The sequence below is a fragment of the Taudactylus pleione genome, unplaced genomic scaffold (genome assembly GCF_031769625.1).
Source record: "Taudactylus pleione unplaced genomic scaffold, aTauple2 ptg000019l, whole genome shotgun sequence".
In the NCBI taxonomy this organism is placed as follows: domain Eukaryota; kingdom Metazoa; phylum Chordata; class Amphibia; order Anura; family Myobatrachidae; genus Taudactylus; species Taudactylus pleione.
Genome location: NW_028284421.1, coordinates 422,072 through 435,011, shown reverse-complemented (window position 1 = coordinate 435,011; position 12,940 = coordinate 422,072). Strand labels below are relative to the sequence as shown.

The following is a 12,940-nucleotide window of genomic DNA, read 5'->3' as shown; positions in this document are numbered from 1 at the left end:
GGGGGTGGAGTTTCCGAAAAGGGGCGGAGCCTCGCGGCAACCCCCCGTTTTCGTCACTATAGGGGGCGTGCCCAGCACTCTTCGAGATGCTGGGCAGCCCCCCAGGCTCTCCCTGCGCTAGTGAACAGATACCGTGCGATGCGCATGGCATCTGTTCACCTTCTGCACACCCGCTGCTCTGCTATGCAGAGCAGCGGGTGTGCTCTCCCCAACTTCCCCCCCACCGCGGGACACTGCGGGACAGTCCCAGAAAAACGGGACTGTCCCGCTGAATGCGGAACAGTTGGGAGGTATGCACTAGTGTTCATTTTTTTTATTAGAAGTCGGTTAAATGTTTTTGGAGTGTGAGAAGAAACCAGAGCACCCAGAGGAAACCCAAGCAAGCATGAGGAGAACAATAAACTTCACACATATAGTCTTTATTCAGGATTTGAACTCATGACCTCAGTCATATCTGCCCAAATATATGCCAAAGATCACTCAAATTGTTGGTAGAATATGTTTATGTTATTCACATGATCCATAGTTTATAGTAGAGTCTGGTAATGGTGCTCTACAGGGCTGACCAAGACATGTGATGTGGTGGTGTAAAATAAGCTGTTTAGACAAAATATCAGAGATATCTGCTGCTACATATAGGGATCCTATAATCAGCACCGTAACTAGGGAACCTAGAACAGGCCATGCCCCCTCTGGATGTCATATGGCGGGGCCACAATAGCTGGGAATTACAGCAATGCCTATACTCAGGACAGGGCCGGATATAGACATGGTGGAGTTCAGGGCGAAAGTTCAAATTTGCGCCCCCCCCCCAAAAAAAAACAAACAAAAAAAACTTTTTCTAGATGGCGTTTTTCTGCGCTCGCTGAAAGCGCACGCGCTTCCGGAAAGGGTGGCATGTCCTTGCGGAACATCCCCAATTCATCACACTGTGGGGCGTGCCTTACACAGTAATGCCCTTTATAACACATTATGCCACACGCAGTAATGACCTTTATAACGCGCGCAGTAATACCCTTAATAACACATTATGCCACACTCAGTAATGCCCTTTATAACACATTATGCCACATGCAGTAATGCCCTTTATAACACATTATGCCACATGCAGTAATGACCTGTATAACACATTATGCCATACGCAGTAATGCCCTGTATAACACATTATGCCACACGCAGTAATGCCTTTTATAACACATTATGCCACACGCAGTAATGGCCTTTATAACACATTATGCCACACGCAGTAATGGTCTTTATAACACATTATGCCACACACAGTAATGGCCTTTATAACACATTATGCCACATGCGGTAATGGTCTTTATAACACATTATGCCACACGCGGTAATGGCCTTTATAACACATTATGACACACGCAGTAATACCCTTTATAACACATTATGCCACATGCAGTAATGGCCTTTATAGCACATTACGCCATACGCAGTAAGAACCTGTATAACACATTACGCCACACGCAGTAATGCCCTGTATAATACATTATGCCACACGAAGTAATGCCCTGTATAATACATTGTGCCACACACAGTAATTCCCTTTATAATACAGTATCCCCAATTCAAGTTACGCCACACATTAGTCCCTTATTCATGTTATGACAAACAGTGGTGCCCCTTTTACACAATGCCCAAATTAGTGCCCCTTATAAACAAGGCCCACAGTAGTAGTTCCCCTAATACAATGCCCACAGTAATAGTGCCCTTAATACAATGCCCACAGTATTAGTGCCCCTTATACAGTGCCCACAGTAATAGTGCCCCTAATACAATGCCCACAGTAGTAGTGCCCCTTATACAATGCCCACAGCAGTGATGCCCCTTACACAATGGCCCAGGTAGTGGTGCCCCCCATGCAGTGCCCCCTATAGTAGTGCGTGCAGTGGTAATGCCCCCTATAGTAGTGCCCACAGTAGTAATGTCCCCATTAGTAGTGCCCCCTATAGTAGTGCCCCCATTGGTAATGTCCCCCAGTAGTAGTGCCCCCCAATAGTAATGACCCCCAATAGTAGTAATCCCTCCTGTAGTAGTGCCCCCATTGGTAAAGCCCCCTACAGTAGTGTCCCCAGTTGTGTTTAACCCCCCTCCCCCGATCTACTGAGGCACCCCGTAGTAAACTTACCATAGGCAGTCTTCTTTCCCCGTCGGCAGGGTCTTCATTGTGGAGTGCAGAGAAGCTGTGCTGCTGGGAAGCTGGGACCTAGTGCCTCTTCAGACAGCCCGGCGCCTGTGTCAGGATAATTACTGCAGAGGAGCAGATCGGAACCCCCTATGTGATGTCACGTGTGCCGGCGCGGAGGAGGGGCTGAGACTTGAAGCGGCATTACTAAGCTCCCTCCACGTGACATCACTACCCACCTGCTGCTGCATGCTACTTGCCTGCCGCCGCCCGCAGGATGCAGCCGCCGGGTCAGTCAACATCTGATGACCACCCAGCCACAGCAAGCAGCTACAGACAGTGTCGGACTGCTTTAAAAATTTACGGCGGCTGGCCCAGGGGGGGGGGGGGGGGGGCATGCGGGGACCGTCCCATTTTTTTTTCTTTTCTGGGGACCTTTTTTTTTTCCTGGGCACTCAACGGCGCCCTCTAGGGGCGCCCGGGCGATGGCCCTGTTAGCCCACCCCTAGAACCGTCACTGACTCAGGATGCCCTGGGGGGCTGTAAGAGCAGCAGTGTGCATGTCTGAAGTGTCCTAAGGACACTCTAGGCGGCACTGTTGCAGATATTCTGGTTGTGGGGTGCCTTTCCAGGCATCCTGTTAGCCAGGGGCCATGGGTGAGCAGCGGTGCTGCCAACAGAGCTCTGCGCTCTATGCGGCCACACCGCTCGCACACCCCCAGTTACAGCCCTGCCGTACTGATGCGGTAATTAGAGGATTTACCACAATTTTACCTTACATTTACCTTGATGCATCTCCACCATAATGATGACGTGCTACAACAACTGTGAGCTGCAGCATTGCTGATGTACAACTCTATGGGGTCTATTTACTAAGCAGTGTTAGGAGACAGAGTGAAAAGTGATAAGGTGCCAGTAAATCATCTCCCAACTGTCATTTTTCAAACACAGCCTTTGAGATGGGAGTTAGGAGCTGATTGGCTGGCACCTTATCACTTTTCACTCTGTCTCCTAACACTGCTTAGTAAATAGACCCCTATGACTGAACAGTAACCAATCCCTTTTTTTCTTATATGTGAATTAGCTCTGCAACACATTATTCAGATTTTAATTACTAATAGAACTGCTATTATATTTTGAATTTGTTGAAATAATAGATGACTAAACATGCTTAACTGATCTGTTTTATGCATTTTAATGGGCTTATTATGTGTTGCACTTTTGCCAATAAAATCTATTGTGTTGGTTGCATTAACGGATAAGAAAAAGGTTATGCCTTATTATAAAATGTTAACTTCTTTTTGTTGAGGACGATCCCATAAGAAACCATTTGTTCTATTCTTAATGTGTTTTTCAGTCATTACTGGGCATGTGAACAAATCACAAGGGATCTGTGTCTTTAGACAAATAAACCTGCCAGTGGCAACTAATTTTTTGGGGTAGTTTTGCAGTGGTTTACAAACTGCCCTTAATAAATTCATACCTCCCAGCTGTCCCGCTTTTCAGGCACTATCCCAGAGCAGCAGGTAATAGATGAGCACAGCATCTGTTTACAGTGAGGGGAGAGCTTGGGTTTGCCGAGCATCTCCAGGAGTGCTGGGCACACCGCCAGAGTGATGAAAGCAAGAGCGTGACATGAGGCCATACTCCCAATGCCACACAACCTTCCCACAAGGCCACACCCCCTTTCAGACACACACATCTATGGCGCGTGCAGGATCCCAAATGTTGGGGTATGATAAATTTGGTGCTTTATAAAATGTCAATATAGTGGCTATACTTGTGCCTCTTCAGTGTCATTAAAATCAAACTATGCTCCCTTAATAATATTAATATTGCTCATATGTGCCCCCTTAATATAAATTACACCAAGGGGGCACAATTATATTTTTTGATTCTTTTAAGGGGGCCAACACTTGTAGTGGCCACTTTTATGGCACTCCAAATACAAGTATGCCTTATTGCACTATGCCGGCCACAGCTTTAATTACAACACAGCTGACAGAAGCTATAATGCCATTTATATACGGAATTATTGCTAGGTGCTATTGCTCAGAAAAAGGTACTGTTCCTGTGTGCACACTAGATAAATCCGACCTGTTCTGTACTTTTACTTTAGACTCATTTAATATGAGTATATCTGAATTTTAATCTTAAAAACAGAAATTACTTCACATATGTTGCAATATAAGCATAGCTTCGGTGGGTTTAGTTTAGCTGATACTGTTGGCACATTTCCTTAACAGTATGGTGCTGTATCCAATAACTGTATTTATTTTTATTTTGCTATCGTTGGCTCACAGTACTACCATTGCTCATTCCGAATGACAGGGGAAGGCTGGCTGCTTTGCTGTGGTTACTATCAAGATGTCCTCATTGTCGATGCAAAGACCTTGCAAGTCCTTCATACTTTCAAGTCACAGTCTTCAGATTGGATTAGTTGCATGTGTATTGTTCACTCTACCAGGATCCAAGGTACTGCAGTGACAGAGATACATCTATAAGAATAATTAACATTTGACCTAAGTCTGTCTCAGGGTACAGGTACCATGACAGTGTCAGGGTGTAAGCCAGTATAACTTATTAGAAAGTTATTCTACTATATGTAATGGATATGTGAGTTTTAGTTGCAACATTTTTTTACAAGCAAGGTGTAGTCATTCATTGTTGATATGTGCAATATAAATCCTAATACATAGGACAGCTTATTTAATTAAATGTCTAAACATCTGCTATACAGGAGAGCAAAAAGCAGAAATAAATTGCAATTATTCTGATTATTCTACTGTGTTTGAGGTTAGTCAGCTGTTATAAACAATAATTAGACAGAATAAATAGGATAGAATAAAGTTAGCACTAGTCATCACTTTATCTATAATGCAAATATAATACATAGAATATTGAATATATTACAGTAGCAAAACAATGCTCCGCTTCTACAAGAAATTCACAATCACCATCTGTGTATTAGGCTGGGTATCCAAGTTTACTTACTTGCATATTATTAATATTACTATAATATTATTAAATGGCTCCTTAAATGGTATTTGTGAAATATCAGGTACAGGGGTGTTTTAAGAAAGGAGAGGGACCATGGGCAGACTCAGCGTGGACCCCCTCCTCTCTGGCGGTACAGTAGATTCTGGCTTGATGCCAGAGGCCGGGGATGTACTAAAGGAAAAATTTTGTAAAAACCCCGTTTTCTGGGTTGTTACCGCATTTCAATTTGTACTAAGCCCCGGCCGCCCTTTTATCGGTACAGAGGGTAATGCTAGAAAAACCTGGCGTTCCCCTATAGAAGGCTATGGGCTTCTTACCGTACCCCGCACCCGACGCTTCCCCCCTGCCTCGCCGCCCCGCAGACGCCCAGCATTGGACCCCACTTACCTGCTCTCCATGGTTGCCGATCCCATGCTCCCGCTGGGTCCTCCGCCTCCTCCTCCTCCTAATCTTCTTCCGGGTGCAGGAAGGAGGAGCCCGGGGCCTCCAGCACAGGTCACCAGCAGGAAGCTCCCGGGGCTCAGAGGGGGCAGGGTTCCACGGAGACCCGGCGTCGGCTACTTCGCAAAGGGCAGTTCTTATCGCAAGAGCTGTCCTTTGCGATACTAATTGCATATATAATACATATGCGATTAGTAAGGTTGCGGTGACTGGCGGAAGGGTCACCGACAACCTTAGTGTACCCGGCCAGAATCTACTGCGCATGCGCTGGTCTCCTGGAAAATGGGGCCTAGCCTTATACTGCACTCTGGAGACTACGGACTGTTAGGTATAACAATATATGGGTGCATGGTGTCCAGTGGGCCCTCCTGCAGTTTCTGAAGCACCCATCCAGTGACATCAACAGTCACTGGTGCCCAGGGCATGTTAGAGTGCTCTCACTGCTATACTAAGTACAGCAGTTTCTGTAAAGTAGACAAGTACTGCAGTGTGCAGAGTGGAGTGAGCGGTGTATACAGTGCTAGAGTGTAAGCATCACATAAAAGCCCAAACTTTTATCATTTTAGTACAATCCCTTTTTTTGAATAGAGCTTTTCTTATTCCCCGCTCCCCTAAAAATATTGCTTCGTTTAGCTTTCATTTATGGCTTATATTAGTAATGTAATAGTAGTAATATTAGTAATGATAGAGTTAAATGCTATGTCTTTAAAGTTATCTATTATATTTGTCAAAATTAGCTTCTACGCCAAAGTATAACATGGAGACACCAAACAGTAATATTATGGAATGAGGCCTGATCTCCATTAGAAATCATATGTTTTTGTGGAGAGTAATGCCTGGAAAAAAATGCACTTTCCTACTTTGTTATCTCATTACAATAATCTTATTCTGCAAATGAAAATCTTTCTCATCTGGTGCACAAAATGTGGTGCACCAGTGTGCCGAGACAGTACCCCAATAGAACACCTTGTCTCCAACCACTCCTCCCATTCTGCTGCTCCAGAAGTACAGCCGTCTTGCTCAGCAAACTCCAATAGCAATCTAGGAGTCCCTTGGCTGGTTTGAAGCTGCATTTGTGTGCTGGAGCACCTGCTTTGTGCTTTGTAAAGTACTGTTCCTTTCCTGTACTGAGATTACATTATAAGCAGTGTTGGGCAATTCAATGCCCTACATCTAGCTGAAGATCAGGCCAAAGTACTTGTGGTTAGCCCTGTGTATAGTGAGGTGAAGTATGTAGCGGGTTATTCATACTTGACGTGGACACTGACCAGTTCTGGAAACAGATGGGCTCTTGAAACATGTCAAAGGCCCGGATGGTTCACCTATCTACGATGATATATAGTATTAACAGGATAGTCTGCAACAATTGAAATTATTCTAGACCCCCACTGGACTGGATGTCCTATGGATCTCTGGCAGCGTGTTCTGGGTCTCTTGCATTTGTTCTCTGTATTCTCTCCAATGTTCTCTCATTTTGACTTCCACTCTGTCCAGCAGACTGAGTGGACTCAACTGCACTGCTCTATGTTTTCCATTGGCTCTGCTTAATGAGGTGCTAACCCCCTCTGTGGCCACACTCTCTCACGTCTGCATGTTTTTCCTCACCTTTGTCCAGTTTGTCTGCATTTGGCAGGCTACAATTTCACATCCCACTCTTTTGCTCCTCAGGCATGCTGACACGTGTAACTGGCACTGCTTGGGTTGCATTAATGTGTTATATGTAGACTGGATCCAGTGAGGTCAAAGGTCGACTTTCACAATGTCGATACTGACATAATGTCGACATTGTGAATTCCTAACCCAAATCCTGAAATTGGATGTTGACATTCTGACAATATTGACATTGTGTTATTGTCAACATTGTGAATGCCGACCTGTTGAATTTTGACTATTGGTGGTACACACTGGGCGATTAAAGTGGACGACTGAACGATAACGATATCGTTATAGTTCAGTCGTCTACTTTATCGTCCATTTTGATCACAAAGACGATGAACGATAACGACGACGCGCGTTCCCGCGGGTCGTTCGTCATCATCGTTCATCGGGTTAACATGCAGGCCAACCTGACGATGTCGTCAGGTTGCTGCATGTTGGGGAATGGGGGAAGAGAGCCCGGTGCTGAATGATATCGTTAATGATATCGTTCAGCGGGTGTGCTTAATGTCATGAACGACATTGAGCACACCCTGCCGGGGACACACTAGACGATATCGCTCAAGGAGCATATCGTCTAGTGTGTACGCACCTTGGCTGTCCGCTCGCAAGTGGGTCGATGGTCCGCAATGCGCATACGCACGACGGAGGGAGCTCTGTCGTGCGCATGCGCGAGACGCGACTAGCGAAGGACTTTCCTTCGCTCTCAGTGTCTCATCAAAGGGGGCGTGCTGTCGATGTTGACTGACAGCACGCCCCCTTTGGTGGGCGTGCCGGGGGCGTGCCTGCCAGACGGAGGTGTTCCCAAGGGAATGCCTACCGTCTCAAGCCAGCCCCACTGACATCACTAGTGATGTCAGTGGGAGTGATTTTGGCTCTGATAGAGCCAAAATCACTCCTGGCCTTGCGGTTGAAAAACTCAACCGCAGGCTTTTGCTCGCAGTTTCGATGGTCGCGATGGTCAAGACCATCGCGACCATCATCCTGCACGCTCGTATATGCTGTGGGTGGTGACCCACAGCTATACGAGCGTCCAGGAGGACGCTCCATATTAATGGAGGTGGGCCCTGATTCAGAGCGAGCGCTCTGGTCAGAGCGTCCAGCTCTGAATCAGGGCCCTTATCAGTACATGTAGACATTTTAAATGTTGACTTTCTTCTTGCATTCGACAGGATCACCATCATGTGCTTTATTATTATACATATATTATATTTCAGACGGGAGCAATTTTATCTCGCCAGCCCCCTGCATCTCATAATAACATATGCCTTGTCACCACAGTCCACTGCAACTCACTCCTGCCCCCTGCTTCTTACTTCTGTCCCCTGCATCTCACTACAGCCTCCTACTTCTCACTACTGCCCCCTGCATTTCTCCACAGCACCCTGCATCACACCACAGGCCCCTGCTTTTCACTACTGTTTCTTACCACAGCACCCTGCATCACACCACAGGCCCCTGCATTTCAACACAACCCCTGCTTCTCACTCCTGCCACTGCTTCATACCACAGCCCCCTGCATCTCACCATAATTCCCTGATTCTCACTCCTGTGCCCTGCATCCCACCAGTGTCACCCCTTGCTGCTGCCCTGCAGCTGACTGGGGCTCAAGCTGCCTGTGGGTGCCACTGCCACCTCTTTTTTGGGATTTCTTCAGGTGGGTTCGTGAAAAAGCAGATTAATATATCCAGCAGTCTGTATGTTTTACATGTAACAAGTCAGGGATGGCAATTTCCGTGATTATCCAAATTGTGATTATCCAATATTTTAACTGTAATAAATCCAGCGGTTTCTGTGATCCAAAAACATTCCAAAAAACGTTTTCTACAAAACTCACCCCCTCAATTACCTCAACTTATAATCGAGGCCAGAGGTTAACAAACCCTGGGCCTGATTCAGACCCGGTCGCAAGCGCTGAGCGCTCGCAACCGGGTCGATGGTGGCCCAGAGCGCATGCACACGACGGAGCCAGCTTCGTCGTCTGCATGCGCGAGACCCGGATAGCGACGGGCAATCCATCGCTCCGGGTCTCGCACCAAAGGGGGCGTGCTGTCGATGTTGAGTGACAGCACGCCCCCTTTGGTGGGCGGTCTGGGGGGGGTGGCTGCCCAGACGGAGGCGTTCCCATGAGAACGCCTACTGTTTGGGGGCGGCCCCACTGACATCACAAGTGATGGCAGTGGGAGAGCTTTCGGTTCTGTTTGAGCCGAAAGCTCTCTGGGGCTTGCGGCCACGAGACCCTACCACAAGGGTCTCGTCGCAAGCCCGATGGTCGTGATGGTCTTGACTATCGCGACCATCATCCTGGCCGCTCGCATTAGCTGTGGTTGGCAACCCACAGCAATGCGAGCGGCCAGGAGGCCACTCCATTAAAAAAAAAAAAGATGCCCTGATTCAGAGCGAGCGCTCTGTCAGAGCGTCCGGCTCTGAATCAGGGTCCGCAGTCCTCAAGGCACCCTAACAGTCCAGGTTTAAAGGATAGCCATGCTTGACCACAGGTGACTTAATTAGTACCTCAGTCAATTTGATTTAATCACCTGTGCTCAACCATGGATACCTCTAAAACCAGGACTGTTGGGGAGCCTTGAGGACCGCGTTTGAAAAAACCTCTGATCTAGGCCATTTTTTCATTGCTAAATGTGGAACAAATCCCTCAGTCATATATCTTGTATCTTAGTATATAGGGCCATTTATCACATACAACATCTTCCACTGTAGAAAAATTAGAGTCTGATTCTGAGTTGCACACAATGTGGCTGTAATTGTGGCCGCAGAAGCCAAATTTGCTACCATATGCTAATGCCAGAATCCGTAGGGCTAATGCAGTTGTTTGCATGCCTACAAGCATAAAGCCGTGCCTCTTATTGACTTTACCTAACCGACCACAACCATCTTGGCACTGGCACCAGCCTCATGCTAGGTGCAGGAGATCCATCAGAGACAGGCTTCCCTTCCCTCATACGAGCGGCTCAGAATCGCACAGAGCTTTACATACACAGCCACGATACTCCCATAACACTCCCACAAGTCAGGGTGGGTTTATGTGATTGCCTTGACACTGCCCCGAAATGTTCAATTACGTGGACATCCGGTCAAACTCCTTCCCACTCAGAATAGGACGGAAATAAGCAAAAATGCATCAATTTGCATCTGCGCGTATGTATAGTACAATAATTACCATTGGTGTCCCAGTATAACTTACCATTCGTGTCCCAGTATAAAATACCTTTCGCCTTTCGTGATTGTCCATGCATAGATCCATCCAACTCAGAATCAGGCCGTTGATCTTTACAATATAATATGTATTACAAAACTGAGAGGACTATTATTGAACCTGTTATGTAGATAACATTGGGTCTGATTCAGAGCCGGATGCTATTTGCGCTCGCTCGTTCAGGAAAAAAGGGGTGGCTATTCAAATTTACCGTTCGCTCTTTGTTGTCTGTTCACGCCTCTAGGTCTGAACAAAACATGCGGTCGTTTTTTGGAAAACTACGCCCCCTGGCCGCTCGCATCCTACGTCATGTCCGCTATTTATTAGATTAATCGAGTACATCGACCAGCGTATGAACTGCTCGCTATTCTTGTGGTTGGTTTTTCCTACCGCAATCTTGCGAGCAGTTCTGACTATAAAATAACCCAGTGACGTGGTCAATGACGCTGCTGTATTAATTATGCACACCCTTAAAACGCCCGTTTTGACCTTTAAGCACGCCTGCGTTCGGATCTCCACTCCCCATTTTCAAGCACCTTCCCCCGTTACCACCCACATACGCCTCCTCCTGTCACTCAAAATAGCAGGCATTCGCTATTTAGCGAACAAACGATTTTCGGCCGCACTGACTGGTTCGCGCATGCGTATTACGATCCGTACGCATGCGCAGTTGTGCAACTCGCTCGGAACGAACGAGCGGCCGCTTACGAGCGGCTCTGAATGAGGCCCATTGTCCAATGCTCTGTGTGCTTGTTACCAAAAAATAGGCTACAAACTTGAAAAGTGAGTGGTTTTGTATTTATATTGTATTATAAAGTAAATGGCAAAATACATCTTTTAATAACATGTAAATCATGCAGTAAATGAATGTAAAGACCCAGCAAGTGTAAATAAAGACTGATTTGCACAATTATTGATTCCTTTATTTATTTTTGCAGAGGATTCACTGGTAGCAATATCTGCTGCAGGAGAACTAAAAGTATGGGACCTGTCATCCTCTATCAACAGCATACAGGTCAGCTGGAATAAATAAAGAGTTATTTGGGGACAGTTATGAAATATTGATACAGAGGAAAAACAGTTAGTATTACCCATGGCAAACCATCAGATTGTATCTTTCATCTTCTAAACTGTACTATAAGAATTATGTTTAGAATATGACTGGTTGCCGTGGGCAACACCATTACTGTTTTTGTCACCTGCATTCGTGAATGTCTCCAGTATTTACTTTGATAGAGTTTTGCAGCAGTACCCATACTGTATTCTTCCTAAAAATGCATTTCATTATTAATATCGCCATGATATAAAAATATAAAATAACTTTATGTCCAGACACAACTCTGGTATTTCTAGAAGTATAAACCTAGTGTTTCTATATAACACTTTCCCAGTTATTGGTAATGCTTTCTAATTATTCCTTTTGGGTCCTGCATAGTTAAATGTATTTTATAATAAATCACAATTGCAATCAGCATTAATACAGTTGAAAGATATTGAAAAGTTTGACATGTAAATGGAATTTCCCAGAAATCTGTTGTCCAACAGAGGAATAGCCTAAACTTCCCTCTAATCTTTTTTTTTTTGCATTGGTGGGGCGAACTCTACAATGGTTTACATGCTGAGCAGAAAACCCTATCATGCACCGATGAGTCCTAAAAAGGGTAAAAAGAAAGTTTGAAAGAACTATAAATGGTATATAGCAAAGGGCGCTGTCATGGATCGCTGTTCCAAACAAACAAAATGCAGTGCTATACTGAAAATTATGACAATTTAATAAAGAATAAATAAAACATATAAAACTCGCTACTGAGTGTGATTACATAAAAAGGAATTCCTGAGTGGATGTAAAAATAAAAATACATAAATGTTCAATATAAAGGCATTTAGGTAAGAACCCTGTAGGCACATAGGGGTAAATTTACTAAAGTGAGAGTTTTTAAAAGTGAGTTTTAAAAGTGATGTTGCCCATAGCAACCAATCAAATTCTAGCTATTATCTTCTAGAAGGTGCTAGTTAAATGTTAAGTAGAATCTGATTGGTTGCTATGGGCAACATCACTTTTAAAACTCACTTCTAAAAACTCTCACTTTAGTAAATTTACCCCTTATATTCTAGAAATGGAAGCAACGAATAAGCACCCAGCGAAACAATTTTTAAAGGTAGCACATAGTCCGGTAACAAATGCTGTTTGATTTACTGGTTTCTGATGCAAACTGGAAGGAGTCCTTATTTAACAATGATCTCACAGCAAATAATGTTCCAGTGCATGCAAATGGAGACTCCTAATAGCCAGTAACTGGAAGCAATGCACAAAGTCCCAGATCCAAACACTGTTTCCACAGAATATTAGGGTGCTGGCCTCCAAAGTGACAGGTGCCAATAACTGGGATCAAACCATCACCACCAATGCGTTTCACTGTCTGGAAGCAGCTTTTTCTGTGGAAACAGTGTTTGGATCTGGTAAATCAAACAGCATTTGTTAGTGGTCT

General features: G+C 45.2%; 1 protein-coding gene across 3 annotated transcripts in view; it reads left to right on the top strand.

The window, feature by feature from the left end:
- Window positions 1-12,940, top strand: part of WDR72 (WD repeat domain 72) — a 363,484-nt gene that overhangs the window by 135,842 nt on the left and 214,702 nt on the right. For all 3 annotated transcript variants that reach the window (XR_015869431.1, XM_088443051.1, XM_088443041.1), the window contains 2 exons: window positions 4,444-4,615; window positions 11,390-11,466. Coding sequence is in view for 2 of the 3 variants with exons in the window: in XM_088443051.1 (XP_088299177.1) it covers window positions 4,444-4,615; window positions 11,390-11,466 (249 nt within the window). In the remaining variant the exon portion in view is untranslated. The remainder of the gene's footprint in view (window positions 1-4,443; window positions 4,616-11,389; window positions 11,467-12,940) is intronic.